General features: G+C 37.2%; 1 protein-coding gene across 9 annotated transcripts in view; it reads right to left on the bottom strand.

The window, feature by feature from the left end:
* Ctnnd2 (catenin delta 2) overlaps positions 1 to 7,630 on the bottom strand; it is an 849,641-nt gene extending 842,011 nt beyond the window's left edge. For 5 of the 9 annotated variants that reach the window (XM_078018082.1, XM_078018095.1, XM_078018091.1 and 2 more), the window contains exon 1: positions 7,267 to 7,630. In XM_078018082.1, coding sequence (XP_077874208.1) covers positions 7,267 to 7,303 — 37 coding nt within the window. In that variant the 5' untranslated portion in view covers positions 7,304 to 7,630. The other 4 variants (XM_078018085.1, XM_078018116.1, XM_078018113.1 and 1 more) reach the window with 4 other exon arrangements.
* Between the last annotated feature and the right edge of the window lie 12,710 nt (positions 7,631 to 20,340).

The raw sequence follows: 20,340 nt of genomic DNA, 5'->3' as shown, positions 1-20,340 counted from the left end.
GAGGAAATATGACTTTAAAAATATAAAAGCATGTTTTGCATAGTTATGTAATATATAATAAACCATATGTAGTAGTAAAGTAATATATAAAGCAACACTCAAAACCATGCCATACACGCTGTGTTCTTGAATTTGTGTGGGTATATGATTGGCTAGGTGGGCTGGGTATCATATCAGCATAGGCTTTTTGTATTTTAGGGGTAGGGGGGTTGCCTTGATGAATATTCCCAATGTTTCTATTCTTTGAAAATGTAACTCATACCTACATGATATTTCTTTAGCTAGAAGTGGCATCATATATTGATGTACCTACTATGAATTTTATGGCATTACTCTTTTCAAACCAACTCAAGTCTCACAAACAACCTGGTCCATTTATTACCAATCAAGCCTTTCTGCACAACCTGCCATGTCCTCTGTAAAAGTAATATGATTTGTTCTGCCCCTGAGCCTGTTTTGTGTTTCTCCCTTATGCCTCATACTCACCCAGTATCCCCATGACTCCAAGAACCATGCTCTCCATCAGTGAGAACTGTGTTAAAAATGGAGTCTGGATTGTGGCTCTTATATTTGGACAACTTAGTTTGCTGACAAGGAAATTGCTTTTCCTGGAAATTAAATCATTCTGTATTGCTGAAGGTAATGACTGCTATGTTACTCTAATATTTGAAAGTCCAAATAAAATATTTGATGGAGAAGAATAAAATATATTTTAAGAAGTGGGCATTTTTAGGTTGAGTAGTCATGCTCAGAGTCAAATAAAGCATCATATCTATTTGGAAATGCATTTCTTTCTTTTTTCTTAACTGTGTCTGTGATTGCTCCTATTAATACTGAAACATTAAACACCAGTCAGATTCTAATTATCTACACTGAGGTAGAATATGCTATGGATAATAGCTAGCCTGGGTAATCATTTATAAATGGTCTAAGAAGTCAGATTTTGACACTGTCCTTTTTATTCTCAATGCTCACTACTTACAAGGCCATTCCATGATTGGCAGTTAAAAACTAACTTGGGGAGGAGGAAAAAACACTAAGGATAAGTTATTTTAAAGTTAGCTATACATAAATCAATTGAATTTCATGGATCATCCTTGCTATAAATCAGTCAGGGCATTAGACACTCTCCTGATAATTCCTGATATAGTGTCAAAATATCATGAAATATTTAAAGAGCTCAAGTTCTAAGTGAAGTCATGTGGAAGCTACTTTATCCACAATTCTATCAACCGGAATTCTTTATAAACCCTGTCAATGGGGAACACTTCTTCCCTACTTCTGTTATTTCCTTCCAGGTAAAGGGAACTTAATTAATGAAACACTTCTGGCCTTACTCCAACCCATTACTTTCTCAGCCTCTGAAGAGTAATGCAGCAGCTTGCCTTGCTTCTCCATTCTTCCTCTGGAGATCGCCTTGCCTGCAGAGAGAAAGGCTGGCATCTACCAGCTCAGAGGCAGCTCTGTCCCTGCGGGGAAGGAGGAGGGGAAGAAGGCTAAGAACCTGGGATGTCATTCAGCGGCCACACCAAGTTATGTATAATGAATGGTAGCCATTCTGCTATCTTTTTTCCTTCCAATAACTCAATTTTCTCAGAACCTGGGGCAGGGGTTGGAGGGTTGATATTTATCTGATTCCTTGAAGATATCAACAATTTATATTTCTGCATGTGTTTTATAATTTTTAAAGTAAATACATACATTTCTGTGATATGTGTTGTTTAAATGAGAAGAGATATTACAATAAGTATTGCAAGATTACAAAGAGGGGAGGCTGGAGTTGTGGCTCAGTGGTAGAGCACTTGCCTAGCATGTACGAGGCACCACAAATAAATAAATAAAATAAATGTCTATCAACAAATAAAAACATTTTTAAAAAGATTATAAAGAAGCTCCTAAAACAAAAGGATGAATTATATGTAACATGGACAAAATATATTTTAAAATTAATACATACCTTTTAAATCAAATTTCCAATAACAGTTGTGATAATCACATCTAGTAGACAACAACAACAACAAAATGACTAATGAAAAACTTCCAGCCCTCACTTATAGGGAGTAAATGCATTTACTAATTTCAATAATAAAATTAATTGTTCCTCATTATCTAATGCTAAAATCTAACCACCCCTTTCAGTAACCACCATATTCATGTCATTCAAAACTTGTAGAATTTTTGATGCTTATATGTATTTAATCAAACATAATTGGCTCACCTGCTTACTTTTATAAAAAAATACTTTTTATTATTATAATATGTGTTTTACTCTGGTAACATAACTGGCAGTTCCCACAACAAAACATAAATTTGAATATAAATAACCACATTTATTGTCAAAATGTTTTTCTTACTAAAGATAAATTAGTCACCTGTTACACAGGTCATAGTCTATAACAAATTCTAAGATACATCAAAGTGTGATTAAACCAAAAATTATGTTGCTAAAGATCTATGTTTATATCCAATTCCTCTAGGCTTGAGGAGGACAGAGGAGTAGGACATCTTTAACCTGGAGGAATCTGGAACCTTTGTGTCTTCACTGCAGATTCAAAGGGTAAAGGACAAATAAAAACTGATCATTCATTTTTTTAAGAGTACCAATGTGAGCACTTGGTTTATTTTTTCCAAGGACTTGATTTTAACAGGGGAAGGGGTTGTCTTCTTTCTATGCACTGATTTTTTTTCTGCACAAGTTTTCTTTTTACCCTGTTTCAATGATATTATGTTGGGATCTATATTCTGTGATTCTAAACTGAGCAGATGTTTAACATTTGACCTCACAGAGTGATGCTTATTAAACTATCTATAATATTCATTGTACAACATTAATCTTTGTAGAAAATTTTATCTTAATCAGATGAATAATAGAACACTAACAAAAAATATTATTAAAGTTTTTTAATCTTTTTTTAAATAATGGTGCTGGGAGATATAATTTACTTCTCATCTAGCCTAACTATTATATATTTCAATGTGTAAAGGAATCATATATTTTAGAGTAGAAAATGTGGTGTTTTATATGCAAATCTAGACAGTAAAACAATGTTAGAACAAACTAAGGAGACAACCTTCTTAACAACACAGATATGAAACAGTTATCTGTCCTAATATGTAGACATATGTCTTATGTTTACATAAATGTTTATCATTTACAAGAACTTATTCATGAACACTTGCTTTGTCCTCATACCAATATTTTGAGATATTCTCTTACTATACCCATTTACAGCTGAAAAACTGAATTAATAAATGAGAATCACATAAATGGTCAAGAAAACACAGTTAAAGAGAAAGAGCTGGGATCACTCAAAGTCAGTGTTTACTCCCTATCTTCTTACACACTGGAAGCAGAATCCAAAAGAGTATTGCACTACTGAAACTTATTTGTCCTATATTTGTCATTTCTGATCAGAAATATACTTTTAAAGAAAAAGCAGGGCTGTGCCCCAAAACCTATGTGCATGTTTATATTTATATGAACTACTGAAATATATTAGAATATGTAATATATGGGAACATTATATAAGTATCCTTTTGCAGATAGCTTCAAGGCCCATGGATGAATATGGAAAGCTTCTAGGGAGCATTGTTTCACTTATTTAGTCATTATTTCCAATTTGTCAAAAACTAATTGATACAAAGTATAACTTCAATATCCTAATATAGCTAAGACATTTCCTACAAATCAATTAACCATGATATAAGGCTTGAAATTACACTGAGCTGTTATGTGATCAAAAGATAAACAACTGGAGGTGTCGTAACTACACATTTTTTTATGAGTCTCAATATTTAATGGACTAAAATCACAGTATGATAAAATATTTCTGTGAGTTTCCTGTGTTGGAGGTACTGTTTGTGAATATAATTGGATTCATTAAACCCAACCAGGCAGTTTATTAATCAGTAGGTTGGATTGGCAGACAATGTGAAATAAACTATTTATCTATGACATGTTTAATATTTTATAGTAGTATAAAAAGCTGTTGTTTTGGCATATAATCTGATAAACTTGAAGTGAGCAACGAGTATCATGAACTGTCCCCATTCAATTAACTTTCCACACACGACCACATGAGCCATTGCAAAGCCATCAAAGGACTGCATCCCTGGGAACACCTCTGGAATATGGCTGATGAAAACCATCTGAGAAGCAAATGGAAGAATTGGACTTGAAAGTACATTTCTTAACTCATAAACAAGACAGCAGAGACTCACTGTACCACACCTTCAATCAAAATACTGGATTTTAAAATACGGGCAGTCTACGGTTGGTTTTTGTTCATTACCTGTATTATGGCACCTGAGTTTATGTATTCATAACTATGTGGAAATCTTTAAAACTAAGACTCTGTTAGGAATAGTGATACTAGCATCACTGATCCTCTCTCACGAAGTGAAAATAATGTGTATACAGAGAAACAATCAAAAAGGGATGTTTCCATCACCTGTGGATAATTAGGAGAGGAAAAGAAACAACTTTTGAAGTTCAAAATGTTCCAGTTTCCATTGACTTGTTACAACTGGATATTTTGATGCAGACATAATATATCATCTACCTTATAAACAAATTACATAAATTATTTTAAATTTAAATTTAATGCTTTCTTACAGAAGGATAACTGGACAAAAATTTGTCTGCTAAACTCTTCAATAATTCCATGTAAATTCATGCCACATAAGAGAGAACTTTGATAAAGCACAACAGAAAATAATAAATTCTATAACATTTTCAGTAAGGGCACTATATATTAAATCATATGCTAAAAGTACAAATATAATGTTTAGTATATAAAAATGAATCAAGTAACTTCATTTTTAATTTTAGAGTCCATTATGAAAGTAATGTCATATTTAGAAATTATTTGACAAAACTATGAATGGCACTTTCCAAGTAATATCATTTGAATTCATTTTTTTTCCTCCCTGATAAACCATTTCACTGGGAGAAAAAAAAATTGGCTTCTCTTTATTGTGAAAGATGTGAAGTGGATAGAGATACTGTAATTTGACAGTGCTTGACTTTTATTACAAACAATGAAAACATTAGTGACATCTATGATGACTGGGTTATACAACTACACAACATACACCAAATTAAATAACTCCTTCCATAAGACTGTGACAATTTCATTAGAGCAACAACCTCCTGTACTTATTACAATTGCCATTCAATCAGGTACTATCATTTTCAACCCATAATATAACAAAAACATCATACAGAAAATACATGCACTTTTCCTCAAGCCCATCAGCAGCTCTCTGGATGCACCCACAGGCACAGAGTAATACTGACTAGTCCTTTAAGGATTATCTTTTAAAACTGTAACACTAGACTCAAAAGAAAAAGGAAGGAGAAATGCATATCCACCTCATCTAATGCTTCTTTTGAAAGAAATTTGATATTAAAAAAAAAATGAAGAGGGCATAATAGTGTGTCCAAAGTGCTCTTGGAAAGTTCTCTGGATGTTAATAATGTCAAACTAAAGCAATATTAGTAAAACTAATCACAGTGTTCAGTTAATAAGAGCCATGGAGACCCTGCTAGTTCTTCTGCCTCACTGACTTGTTATTAGTATAATTACAGGCCTCCCAAATTTCGACATCTAACTCCAAACATAATCATCTTCATTCAAGCCCTGAAACCTTATAACCCACAACCAGTAAGGATACCACTTAACATTTTTCCCAGCAACATTAACAATGGATCATGCATGTGGCAGAGAGACGCTCTGGAAAGAAGTCTCCGGGGGGCTTAAAACATCCAGTCTATATGTGAGAATACTCGCCCCTATTTGTCATACTTCTCATGGAGCAAACCTCCCCAAATCATGCACAGGTTCGTCTCTGCAATTTGATATGTGTCATATCAAACACTTCTCCATGGGCTTTTAGAAGCAGTGGGGCTCTGAAGCCATTTCATTATATAGGCGAATGCCCACCAGCAGAGATCAACTCAACTGTCATCGGAAGAAGGATGCACAAGGAGATAACTCCTGGGTAGTTTCAGCACCTCCCCATTTTCATGGAAGTCATTTCAGAAAATCCCCAGCCTCTTAAATACTGGCCACACAGTTCCTAAAAGTAAAAGTCTATGCCTGTCAGGTCTGATATTATGCTTATAACAAATCTCTGATCTAAGCCAGCACATTTGCTTGAGAACACTAGGCATACATGTTCATGATGATACCTTTCAGAGCTAAAGCACATCGGATCAGCTCAAATGAGGGAAACACAAACACCTTGAAAAGAACAACTGCCCCTCTTATTCTCATCTTCCACACCCTTCATTACCCCGCATTTACTACAAAACACAACTTTGGGCATTTTAGAAGTAACTGTTCTTTGTGGAACCACATTCACGCACACCCCCCAAATCCAGAAGTCTGTTATCTTACTACCCAAACCAAGGAGGCTACACCACCTTTCTAGTGACTTAATTCTGAGCACAGTGGCTCAAACCTGCTGAGTAGCAATCGATGAACACATTACACACTAGAAGAAGACGAAGGTCGGGGATAAAGAGAAGCAGCTTTGCTTTCAGCCATTAATTACGAATCACCCAAATATCGCATCACATATCTCCCATGCCCATGCACAGCTTTCCAAACCTGTGTTTCAGGCGGCGCTTTCCAGAGCCTCGCTATCTATTGTCAGGACGCAGAAGCCCCCGAAACCTGTGAATGGAACTGAAAATGCGTTCTCGGAAACCGCTAAATATAGACCAAAGGGTCCCTGGGTCTGGCAAGCAGCCGTAGACTGAAGAAACGGCCATGGACGCATATGACTAAGTCTTTCCATTTTGTTCTAGCCAAACATCGTAATGACATTGAACATAAGGGCAAAAGACTGGAGGGAAGTCCTCCCCACCCCCACCCCGTCTTCTCCCATATATTAGGGACGTCATGAACGCAATGGGTATGTTCTTGAGGGTGGCGGGTAGCAGTATTGTCGGTGTTGCCCTATATACGCCTCCTCCGGGGGAGATGGGTGGCGGGGAGGGGGAGCACGCAGAGAAGCCACTTGGTAACCGCTCCAAGAAAGGCACTAACCCTGGACCCCATTCCAGGCAGAGCGGTTTTCCAAGAGGGGGGCCCGGAGCAATCTCGATCCTCCCCCGGGCAGGCAGGACCACGCAGCAGCCGCCGCCACCGCCAGCCGGCCAGGAGCCGAGGACCAACCCCCACCGGCGGCGAGAAGGAGGAGGGCGACGCCGAGGAGGAGGATGCGCCTGGCCCCAGCAGCCGAGCAAAAGCAACTCACCGAACGGCGCGGCGCCCGACTGCTTCCTCGCGAACATGCACCCGCCGCCAGCTACAGCTCCTCAGTCCGGGAAAAGGCGTGTGCGCCGCCGCCCGGCTTCAGGGCAAGGTCCTGACCTTGCCCAACTGCAGCATCTTCCGCTTTTGTTGTCTGAGCGCGGCCGCGGGACAAGTGATGCTAGCGGGGAGCAGGGGCGAGCGCCGCGGGCGAGAGGCGGCTCCCGACGCGAGTGCGCAGCGCCCGGCACGGCGGCCCCTCCGAGCGCGACGATCGCAGCGCCCCCTGCCCGGATCCGCGGGCTCCGCGGGCTTCTCGGGGCTCCTCCGGGCTCTGGGCACCGCCACCGTCACCTCCACCGCCACTGCCGGCCGGGCTAGAAGAGCAGCAGCCGCGCCCGCCGCTCCGCTCGGCCGGCTGCCGCCGCGGGCGCGAGCCTGGGGCCGCCGCGGCGCCCGGCGCCGAGCGCTCCCGTGCTGCGCCCCGCGCGCGGCCCGCGCCACCTGTGTCGCCGCCGCCGCCGCCGCCGCCGCCGAGGGCGAGGCTCCTCCCGCGGCGCGCGGCAGCCTCAGCCTCCACCTATGCCTCGGCGGCCGGCTCCGGCGCCCGGCTAGTGAGGAAGCGTCAGCCCCACCACCGAAACCTGCTTTTGGTGCCGAGCATGCCCAGTGCCGCTGCGAAAGCGAGGCGCTTAGCCACGCGCATTCCACTTCTGGTTTTCGCGGCAGCAGCAGCAGCAGAGAGGGGAGGAGGCCGCGGGTTGGGAGAGGGCCGGGCATACTTGGGAATTGCACACCCTGGACCAGAGATGGGAGGATGCTGGGGAGCCAAGTGAAAGCTGGAAGGGATGAGGGAAGGATGGAACTCCGGGATGGAATGGTTCTCAAAGGGTCAGGTCCTTCATTCACGTGCAAGCTACTGACAGTGGATTCTGGAGGGGCAGATAGCAGTCTGCAAAAGGCTGAGGATGGAGGGGGCGTCTAGAACAGCTTGTGAGTTGGGGGAGGGGGACCAGGATCGCTATTCATGCTGGTGGACCCAGGTGGATGCTCTTGTAGATCCTGTGGTTCTAGAGCAAAGAAGAGGTGACATCGGTGAAATGTCTTTTTCACAGTGCTTGCCCGCCCCATCTTACCATCACTTCCAGTGTTCTGATTACATGATTTTCACAGGTGGAGAGACTTTCTTTTTCTGCAACAAAGACACTTGTCTGGTCTGAAGTTGATTACAGGTGATGAGTTCTCCTCCTCTCTTCTTGTGTCATCTTTTTTTAGTCGTTTTCTTCTGCATTTTTGCCACCTTCCTTCCTCCTCCTCTTCCCCCTTTTCAAACTAAAATGGAAAAGCTCAACTCTTCCTTCCCCCAGTCTTCCTATACAGGTTGCATTACATTCTTCATTTTTTTAGATGGGTTTTCCAAATCTCCTCATGGTCATACAGCTGATTAACCCCAGTGAGATTTCTCAGTGTGTCTCTTGCTGTGAAATTTAGCAAGTAGAGGCACCCTATTGAATATCTTGCTGGCAAACAAGACCCTTGTCATATGCCAAGGAAGTCCTCAGGGCCTTAACCTGTGACCCTCTGTTTCAGGAGTCATGTGGGGAGCATCCCTACCGGATTTTCAAGACCACAGGTTGCACGGGAGCCAGGACAAATGCTGCCACCCTGCCATAGCTCAGCATCCCTGATACTGCAGATGGCAGACTATGTGGAGTTGTGATCTTCTCCACTCCATCCCTCCCCAGAGCTGGTTCTGAAACACTGATAAGCATGACAGAATACTGGAAATCATAATAAGAGGGATTTGGGGCTTATGAATCTCAATGTGCTTCTATTTTGTATTAGAAAGATTATCCAACAAAGTTAAATAACTTGAATATATAATCAGTGCTAATCTCTAACATACTTGGGAGTAAGTCAGAATATAAGTTGAAGTAAGAGTATAGTAGAAAATGTTTTAAACAGGTTAAATAGGTAAAAATAAATGAATGGAGCAGCAGATTATTGAAGGACTACTGACAACCACACAAATACATTCTTATTACCTGTGTCTTGAGGATGCACATGCTTAAGTTGGCTTGTCTCACCTACAAAAATAGTTCTCCAGTGTGGCTCTAAGCTGTAAAGCTGGTCTGATATTAAAATAGTCTGATTCCTATGAGGGAAGACATGCAAGGCCACATATTTAACTCTATTATATTTTTATTTTTGTTCTGAGATAGGCAGTTAATTACATTGAGTTCTTGGTACAAGAAAAATTAGCAGCATCTTTTGTATTAGACCAGATTATATTTTAAAAGATGCTCTTTATTTCCAACTTTAGTCTTGTCAATTTGTTTTTATTTTTGTTTGTCTATTTGTTTGTTTTTCTCTTTACATCCTTTTTTAACTCAGGAAGTTGTGGGGAACGAGGGAAAATGGTGAGGGGAAATCAGGTACTCTTTGGGTTAAAATTGAGGTAGCTGCATAAGTAATTCCCATAGAAAAGTTTGTGTGTACTTTATGCCCATAGAGATCCAAAATAAGACAATAATGTTCCAAACCATTTTTAGAGTTACTTTTGCAATGAGCAATGGTGAAAATCCTATTCACTAATTATGCACCTTGAGAATGACCCATAGGCAATCCCTAGATTTCACTGGGAATGGGTAAGAGGTACTAGAACTGAGTAGTGATACCCAGGATTACATTGACTTAATTTGCTCTATGCCCATTTTTCATTGAAACATTTATGATTTCTATACTTCTAGAATAATTTATTACTCTAGATATTATTAAATTTTGAAGTAGATAATTTTGAAAAATAAAGTAAAATGATCATGTGTAGTGTTCGATCTTGGAATGACTCACTGCTGCCATCTTTTGCCTCCTGCTTCTGATAGTTCCTGTAAAAAGGAACATTCTGAATTCACTAACTCACTATAATACCAGAAAATTATTATTTTATTGTTTTCAAATGATAGCAATTAATACTAAGTGAAAATCTTTATTGTATTTTTTTGCAGATGCATTATTAGAGTTATGTAATATAGAAATCACATTTAAATAAAAGTTTTACTTAATTTTTAGAAATGAGATCTAATGAAGTTTATGTGTCATATTTTGTAATTTAAAGTATGTCAATTTTGGGAAAATGATATCCTTATGTGAGAAAAAGTTGCTTAGTATACTATTATACTTTGGTATTTAGGCTCAAATAGAAGATACTATTTGTATAATTTTCAATGTATATTACCCATTGATAATCACACAGAAGGTTTGAAAATTGGAAAATAATATTATGAGAGTAGTTATTGTTGCTTCCCTGAATATAAGTAGAGTAAAAATACTTCTTTAAAATTCACAATCTAGACTTTAAATATTTTTTTGGAATAGTAACAAGTAGTGTAATCACAATGATACATATATATATATATATATATATATATATATATATATATATATGTTTAGGAGCCTAATAAATACCACTATGAGTTGATCATTAAAGATGTGGTATTTGATACTTAAGATTGTCACTGTTGTATTTAAAGACTTGAAAAGTGATTAAATATTTGCATTGGCCATTTTACTTAATATCAACCTGTGGACCACTCAGTATTTGATTCAAAACTTCACACTTCATGCACACTGCCTTTCATTATGGCTAAAGGCATCTGATGTGTTTTCAGCAAATATTGACTAAGCATGTAGTGTGGTTCAGTCCTAGGAAAATTTGAAGAATGGTTAGAAAATAATAGATTAAATAATTAATTCTCTATATTTATAGAATTTAACAGTAAATTTGGACTTACTGAGTAAAAGAAAAAGACAGAACCCCAAGAAAGTAACCACAAAAGCCTAATATAATGAAATATCCTCATTTCTTTCTTTTCTTTTTTTAAATAATGAATTAGCATTTATTGATGGCCTTCTATCTACCACATTCTATCCTAACCCCTTTCATCCATTATTTCATTTCCTCTTTTAAAAAAATTTAATTTATTCTAATTAGGTATATATGACAGCAGAATGCATTTTGATTTATTGTACACAATTGCAGCACAACTGTTCACTCCTCTGAGTGTACATGATGTAGTGTTGCACCATATGTGCATTTATACATGTATGTAGGATAATAATGTCCATCCTGTTCCATCATCTTTCCTGCCCCCATAGCCCACCACTCTCCTCACTCCTCTTTTTCCAAAGTTCCTCCATTTTTCCCCATGCCCCCCATTATGGATCAGCATCCACTTATCAGAGAGATTCAGCCTTTGGGTTTGGGGGATTGGCTTACTTCATTTAGCATGATATTGTCCAGCACCAGCCATTTACCTGCAAATGCCATAATTTTATTCTCTTTTAATGCTGAGTAATATTACTTTGTGTATGTGTACCACAGTTTCTTTATCCATTCATCTTTTGAAGGACATCTAGGTTGTTTCCACAGATTAGCTATTGTGAATTGAGCTGCAATAAGCATTGATGTGGCTGGGTTAATATAGTATGCTGATTTTAAGTACCTTGGGTATAAACCAAGGAGTGGGATAGCTGGGTCGAATGGTAATTCCAAGTTTTCTAAGGAATCTCCACACTGCTTTCCTGATTGGTTGCACCAATTTGCAGTCCTACCAGCAATGTATGATTGTGCCTATTCTCCCACATGCTTGCAAATACTTATTTTTGTTTTTGTAGTTTTGATAATTGTCATTCTGACTGGCGTGAGATGAAATGTTAGAGTAGTTTTGATTTGCATTTCTCTAATTACTAGATATGTTGAACATTTTTCATATATTCATTGACTGATGTTGGGACTTCAATTGAAATCACATTTGAATCTGTAGAGTGCTTTAGGTAGTATGGCCATTTTGACAATATTAATTCCACCTATCCAAGAGCATGGGATATCTTTCTATTTGCCAAGGTCTTCTTCAATTTCCTTATTTAGTGTTCTGTAATTTTCATTCTAGAGGTCTTTCACCTCTTTTGTTGATTCCCAAGTATTTTATTTTTCTTTTTTGAGGCTATGTTGAATGGGGTAGCTTTCCTAATTTCTCTTTCAGAGGATTCATCACTGGTGTATAGAAACACATTTGATTTATGGGTATTGATTTTATATCCTGCTACTTTGCTGAATTTGTTTATTAACTCTAGAAGTTTTCTGGTGGAGGTTTATGGATCCTCTAAGTCTAGCATCATGTCATCAGCAAATAATGGTAGTTTTAGCTTTTTATTTCCTATTCATATCCCTTTAATTTCTTTCTTCTGTCTAATTGCTCTGGCTAGAATTTCAAGGACTATGTTGAACAGAAGTGGTGAAAGAGGACATCCCTATCTTGTTCCAGTTTTTAGAGGGAATGCTTCCAATTTTTCTCCATTTAGAATGATGTTAGCCTTGAGTTTTAGCATAGGTAGCTTTTGCAATGTTAAGGTATGATCTTACTATCCCTAGTTTTTATAGTGTTTTGAACATGAAAGGGTGTTGCATTTTGTCAAATGCTTTCTCTGCATCAATTGATATAGTCATATGTTCTGATATTTAAGTCTATTAATGTAATGAATTATATTTATTGATTTTTATATGTTGAACCATCCTTGCATCCCTGGGATGAATCCCACTTGATCATGGTGCACTATGTTTTAAAATGTGATTTTGTATACAATTTGCCAAAATTTTATTAAGAATTTTTGCATCAATGTTCACCAGAGATATTGATCTAAAATTTTCTTTCCTTGATGTGTCTCTGCCTGGTTTTGGTATCAGGATGATATTAGCTTCATAGAATGAGTTTGGAAGTCTTCCCTCCTTTTCTATGTCATAGAATAATTTGAGTATTGGTATTAATTCTTCTTTGAAGGTCTTGTAGAACCCAACTGTGAATCCATCTGATCCTGGGCTTTTCTTGGTTGGTAGGCTTTTGATGGTATCTTCTATTTCCTTGCTTGAAATTGATCTGTTTAAATTGTGTGTGTCCTCTTGATTCAGTTTGAGCTGATCATATGCCTCTAGAAATTTGTCAGTATCTTTGAGGTTTTCTATTTTAGTAGAGTATAGATTTTCAAAATAGTTTCTAATTTTCTTCTGAATTCTCATTTTTTTTTCTAACTATGTGTGTGTGCTTTTGGGAGTTGATTTATTTATTAAATTCCATTTCTTACAACGTTTTCTCACTATTTTTGCTTCTTCAAGAAATTTTGGTTTTTGTGTCAGGGCATAGGCATCAGGGTGGGGAAATAGAATCTAAAGTCCTCAAGTAATGGCAGAAGAGGACACATTTGGAAAGAGTTGTGTTTCCTGAAGGCACAAAGAAGCCAGAATATTTGCTTTAGTGGAGGACTCAGAGATTTGAGGGGCTCCTGAATTACCTACAGTTATCACAACCTGTACTAAAAACTAAGAATTCCATGTAGGCTAGTCAGACATAGTGAAGGAAAGTATTGTTCATCAGAAGTCTAGATAAACAGGCTTTGATGAGTTACACATGCAGAAAGATCTCAAATACAGTGTGAGGCTGGGCCCAGAATCTCCATACAGGAGAAATAAACTTCATGCTGTGATTTATCTAATCAGCAGCACAGTGAAGATCTACTGTAGTGGGCACCTAGTGGATGAGGGAGTGGACTCCCCACAGTGGCTGGCTTGAAGCACACAGACAGGGGAAGGAAGGAGGAACTGCATAGAAGGGGACCCAAGGAATGGAAGAGGGAAATTCTTTTTAACGTTCATGCAGATGTTTTTGACACATTTCAAGGCAGAGTTGATCTAGTCTAAAAATTTCATCATCAACTTCTAAGTTGATGATGGTAAGTGATTCATTACTGCCCTCCAGGAGGTATTTTGGAATTTGTGAGAATGAATTTTCTGATTGTCCCTCCCCTCTGTCACAAACTACAGTGCTGAGTATTTGTGACAACTCAAGAAAGGAATGCCCACATCCTTCCTGATTTTTGCAGTTCTGCTCACAAGTACCTAAGCCGTGTTATTACATTTTTTTTGTACCAACAAGAAGCATTTTGCATCATTTTAATATATATTGAATTTAACAGGAATGTAAATAATGGGACGTTCTAATGTTATATTTTTAAGATATTGACCAAAGTTATTCCTATGTTTATGAACTAATAGTACCTACTTCAGAAAAAAACAAATTCCTGTATCACTTTGTTTTTATAGCATTACATTTATGTTGATGCTAACAGAGGTAAGAATCAGAATATTTGGTTAACTCTTTTAAGAAAGTTATAGCCACATACTTATACAAAGAAAGACATAATATTTTCTTTGAAATAACTTTGCTTTTATTTTCAATATTTTTTGTTAGTATATTATGCCAATATTCAAAATCAGTTAATGTCTAAGAATTTATTTTTAAGGAAACTAGTGTGAACATTACACAATATTTATTATAAATACATACTGTTTAGTTTCAATAGGAATTGAATGAAATGCCCAAATATTTTTCTTAAGAAAATCAAGAATATATATTATGATCATACTACTGTGGCTCTAGGAAGTAAAACTGGGTTCATTGACAAAAGTTTGAATCCCATCATCAATCTTTTGAATAAGGTGATTTATAATAATGATGTTGAATGGTTAATCAAATATGCACCCATCAAAATCACTATACATGCAAAGGAAGAATCTTCAAATCAATGTTGATTTTTTTTTCAGCCTTACAACCTCAATATCAGCTTCTTCCCTTAGTCCTAAACATTTCTCTACTTCACCATCTTATTGTGTTATTTTGTTGTAGAACTTTTGACTGATCTTTTCTCTTTTATCCTCTACTTTCTTGGTTGATTCTTCTGACCAAGCCCAAACCCAGTAATCACTGCTGGCTCTCTCCCCAATATCTATCCTCCCTTCTGCCTTTCTTACAGGACCTAATTTTTTTTTCAGTGTGCTGTGTGACCAGATACAAAGTGATACTTTCCAGATTCCCTTGCTGCTACATAGAATCTGTCAGTTAGAGAAATCTGAGAGTATTATGGTGTGTGCAGGGAGCATTTTGCTTTTGCAAAAGGTGGGCTCCCCATTACTGGTTGTTTCTTCTCTCTTCTTCCAGACTGATTGCCAACTGCAGGCTGGATGTACATTGACAGAAAGAATGAGAGCTACATATCAAAGGTGTCTAAGCCTCCAGTAGAAGGAACCAGGGAAAGGAATGTTTTCTGTAACCACAGTACCACCCTAAGACTTGTGCTCCCTGAGCTGCTGCTGATGAGAGAAAAATTAACATTTTATTAAGCCAAAATGGTGGTTGTTTTTTGATACCTACAGTCAAATGCAATTTTATTTTTAAAATAAATATATTTTATACCAAAAGGGAAAAATACCCAAATACCTAAAGAAAAAAAATCAAAGAACTAAATAAAAAGACATACCACAATCATGGATTGGGAGATTCAATATTGTTAAAATTCCAATTCTCCCTAAATCCATCTATAAGTTTAATAGCCATCTGTAGGTTGAATGGAAGCCAAATAAAAATCTCATCAGGGTTTTTTGGCTTGTTTTTAGTGTATTAAGGATATATGCATGTGCATGTATATTGGCGGGGGAAGAAAATGATTGAGCAAATGTTCACATTTAAGGACTCTGAACAGAGTATGTACTAAAACTTGCACTACCCTAAAATTAAAAATAAAATTATTTTAAAGGGGGGCGGTAATGCATGATATCTATAATTCCTCCCCTCTTATTTCAGATGCATCACTATAAATAGTTCCATTGCAATATGTTTTCCTGAAAATAAAATATTTTTCAATGAAATGAGTAAATGAATATAGTCTGAAATCACATATATGAAAAGATAAGTCAGTGAATAACAATGATGAGAGGTTTTTGATCACTAACCCATATAGGAAGCCACAGCATTTTCCTTAATGAGTGTAATGTATGTGCCTTGATGATTTTTAAGCTATCTTCCAAAATGAATATTTCATCTTCAAGCATCAGTCTCCTTAATGTTTTCCACCTCCTCGGAAGTCACTCTCAGTGTTGCATACTGTACCCATTCTGAAATCAGCTTACTCATTTAAATAAAATCCTCTAAGCTCCCATTTTATTATCTATAAATAAGCACAATCTGGCCACAGGTTTGTTGGATCAAATGAATCAAATGAATGAATCTATGATGGGCAAAGGACACTGTGCCTCCACATAGTGAGAAATCAATAAATGTTGGCTAACAGGAGTAATGACATTAAAATGCCCTTTATTTTTGATTTTTTAGACTTCTTGCTATGTTAAAATACATTCCTCTGATTGTGCATACCTCATTTTGTCTTGAAAACACAGAAGATACTATCTTTTTTATATTTTTTAATTGTAGTTGAACACAATACCTTTATTTCATTTATTTATTTTATTCTGTGGTACTGAGGATCGAACCCAGCACCTCACACGTGCTAGGGGAGTACTCTAACACTGAGCCACATACCCACTCCCAGAAAAGAAACTATTTTGCAATTTTTTTTTCAATTTTTTTTCAAATAAGCATTGACTGGATTTCTCCAACATACAGGTATTTATACCTTGCAGACAAATGTGCATATTTACCGTGGTCTCCAGTTTGTAAGCTAATGTTTAATGCTTTAATCAATTTTAAGAAATTAAAAAACATATGAATCCACACTTCAGGGTTAAGTAGCTTGCCTGTTTTGTTATATGTCATGATGGTATATATCCTTATATGTTCTTTGTCTGTTCCATACAATGTATCACTTTGGTTTACCTATTGATAATAATGTTATCTAATGATCCTCATGTTCTCAGAGATTTTGTTTTTTAGAATTCACATTATGTACTTTATCGTATATTAGTAAAAATTTAACATTAGTTTGGGGGTTGAAGATGTAAATTATTGATAGAGCCTTTGCCAAGTCAGTATTCATGAGGTCCTGAGTTTGATTCTAGCACTTTAAAAATAAAAAAAAAAAACAAGTTTTGCTTATTAAAAAAAAATACCAAGTTCTCATCCAAACAATTTCTAAATTTCATAACATCATGAAAAAATCACAATGCCACTCCTTAGAACTAAAGCATCTTGGGTTAATTTCCTCCTCCTCTATTTTTTCTTAAGTTGAGACATAATATACAAATGACCATGCTTTTTTTCACTTAGAATTATATATTATTGAACTTTTCTCTTGTTTTCCATACACTTTTCCTGTTCTAAGATTGGAATATTCTTTGAATAGCTAATTTTTCCATTTAATATATTTTGGCTGCTGTCACATAATTTTTCTCATAGTAAATGGAAGTTCAATAAAGATTATTTTCTCAAATTCTTAGAAAAGATAGACCCTCATTGAGAAATAGATCAGATTCCTCTTCTGGGTAGAATGGAATAGCTTGAGTGAGCTCTATGCTTCTCCTAAGAATAACTAGAGATTTTGAATAAAGGACAATAATATTTCTGTAAAGTATCAGAATCTGCTGAAGCAAAAAGAGTCACAGGAGTCAAGATCACAGACAGAAAAGTATGAGGATCGAGTTGACCTGGTGCATCTGCTTTGTCTCCGGGAGCCTTTGCCAGTCTGCACACAGTGAAAGAGGCAGCATTTTGAGGCTCTTTGTGAGTACAGGGCTGCTGCCTGAGAGATGCTGGAGGAATACGTGTTGGTCTCACAGGATTCAAAATGAAACCGGAGCAGTCAAGATGCCCTCAGAGGAAGAGCAGAGCACTGAGACGGAAACGGAGCTGAGATTCCTCTCGAAACTTTGTTTAGATATAAAGTTGCCTAGAACTAAACAACCAGGGATAAGGCATCTGAAAAATCAAAGTCTAATTTGATCAATTCTGTTATGTAGAGGGGAAATCATTCACACTCAGGACCTGCCTGAGACAGTGGCCTTGGGAAATACATCAGGCTGTCAGTTCAAGTCCTCAGAGGACTGCCCCCTGAGAGCAGGGGGAAAGAGCAGTGGATGTGCACTTAGAGCTACTGCTGGCTCCATCCCTGTTCAGTGAAAACCCTGGTTAGATTAGGGGTGATTGGGTAATCTATCCGCCTAGAGAAAAAAGGCTGAGCCCTTTTAGGCAAACTTCCACAATGTTTGTCTAATATTCAGTAAGATTTATTATGTGAGGATCAGGATATAAACTCTGCAGAAAAATTACCAAAAACCAATTGATGAATATATACTAGAAATAGACCCACAGGTGATCCAGATATTAGAATTAGTAGACAAAAAATATTTAAAATAATAAAAATATGTTCATAAGACTACGGGAATGTAGGTAAAGATAAAGCATTAAAAGAGAGAAATTCAACAAAATATGGGAATTTATAAGAATAAACCCATTGGGAATCCCAGAACTTACTACTTAAAAAACTTAAAACACTTAAAATTTAAGTTTAAAACTTAAAAAATATATTTAATTTGCTGTACATAAAATATGTTCTAGTGTACATACAACATTCGATAAACTCAACCTTATGCCAAATTATAAAGCAGATAACAAGAAGTGATTGGACTTACTTTGAGTATGTTGTCTCACTGTAAGTAACCACAAAGAAATAGAAAATTGCCTTGTTAGAAATTTAATGTATACTATTTCATAAATGCACTAAAAAGGTTGAATTGTTTAAATGATAAACACAAATATATAATAAAATCTATGAGATGCAACAAAAAATCTTTTTGATATTTATTATAACTTGTACAAAATACCTATCATACCAGTTGCAGAAAATGGATAGTGCTCAAGCTAATGCTATTATCCTTGAAAATTAGGAGGCTTTCAAAGGACATACCACCTTTTACAGTCTTTCTCTCCAGGAATATTTTCTGGTTTTCAGTGCATTTGTAGAAAATGCAAACAAGAGTTGTGTTTTTACTGAAACACAGAAGGTAAGGAATGAAGCCTGGGTTTAATAAAGTGACTGATTTTTGAGAGAGGGCGCTGAAGGAGGAGGATCCATTAAGAAGGAAATAAAGAAAAAATTAGATATAGATCCATCTCTCTGCCACTAGGTCCTGTGGTCAAATTCTGGATTCATGAGGATGAAACTAGACTCCATGAAATTAGGTATTGAGTAAATGCTGAGAGGGAGAGAGCTGGAGAGACTGGGGAGTTCTGTCAGAGGAATGGAGATTTTGGTGATCAGGCCCAACCAGATTGGAGGATCCTTAACAAGTCAGAGAGTGAGTTGGGATGTGGTGAAAGCTGTCTGCTATGGGTGTTAAAGACAGAACTGTGTTCCCTCCCAGTGGATATGTTGAAGCTCCAACCCTTGGTGTGACTGTACTTCAGGTAACAAAGGTTAAATGAGATGATGAAGGTGGCACCATAATCCAATAGAAGCTCTGTCACTGTAGGAAGGGAAGTGACATCAGGAAAAGCCCCTGAGGACAAAAGGAGAAGATGGTTATCTACAGGCAGAGAGGCCTCAGAGAAACCCACCCTGCCAACAGCTTGATATTAGGATTCAGCCTCCAGTGTGAGTTTGTCCCATGGCCTGTGGTATTTTGTTACAGCAGCCCCAATAAGCTAATACTAAGAGTAACAAAACAAACAAACAAACAAAAAAACCCCCACAATTTAGGATTGAGGGCTCCCGGGTAGTAATATGGGAGAAAACTACAATAGGATCTCTAAAGAAATACTAAAGTTGGGGCTTGTTTCTTTGGTAACTGTAAGTCAAAATAAAACTGATCACTTTTTGAGGGAAAACAATGAAATTATCTTTGAAGTATTATCCAAAATTTGAAAAAAAAATATGATAAAAACCATTAGATGTGGGAAAAGGAAAGAAAATAATCATTCGATAAAAAATGAAAAGGACCCATCATAGTGAGATTATGAAAATATCAAAGATTGAAAAATAAAAATTGGATAAAGCTAGCCCCACAGGAAAACAGCAGCTGATACATTCTCTGACTCCCCCGAAGAAGTCATGGAGACCAGAAGAAAATGGGAAAATGTCTTGGAAATGCGGTAATATCGATCCAGAATTCTAAATCTAGTAAAAATATACTTGTGTTAAACATGATGAAAAACGGAAGAGATTCTTGAAGGGGAAGAAGCCACTGCTAGCACTGTTGCTCTCATAGAAATCAAAGGAAGTCATCAGGCTGAGAGCAGAG

Source organism: Ictidomys tridecemlineatus, chromosome 1, assembly GCF_052094955.1.
Source record: "Ictidomys tridecemlineatus isolate mIctTri1 chromosome 1, mIctTri1.hap1, whole genome shotgun sequence".
In the NCBI taxonomy this organism is placed as follows: Eukaryota; Metazoa; Chordata; class Mammalia; order Rodentia; family Sciuridae; genus Ictidomys; species Ictidomys tridecemlineatus.
The sequence above is the reverse complement of the archived record's forward strand: the minus strand, read 5'-3'. Positions and strand labels throughout refer to the sequence as shown.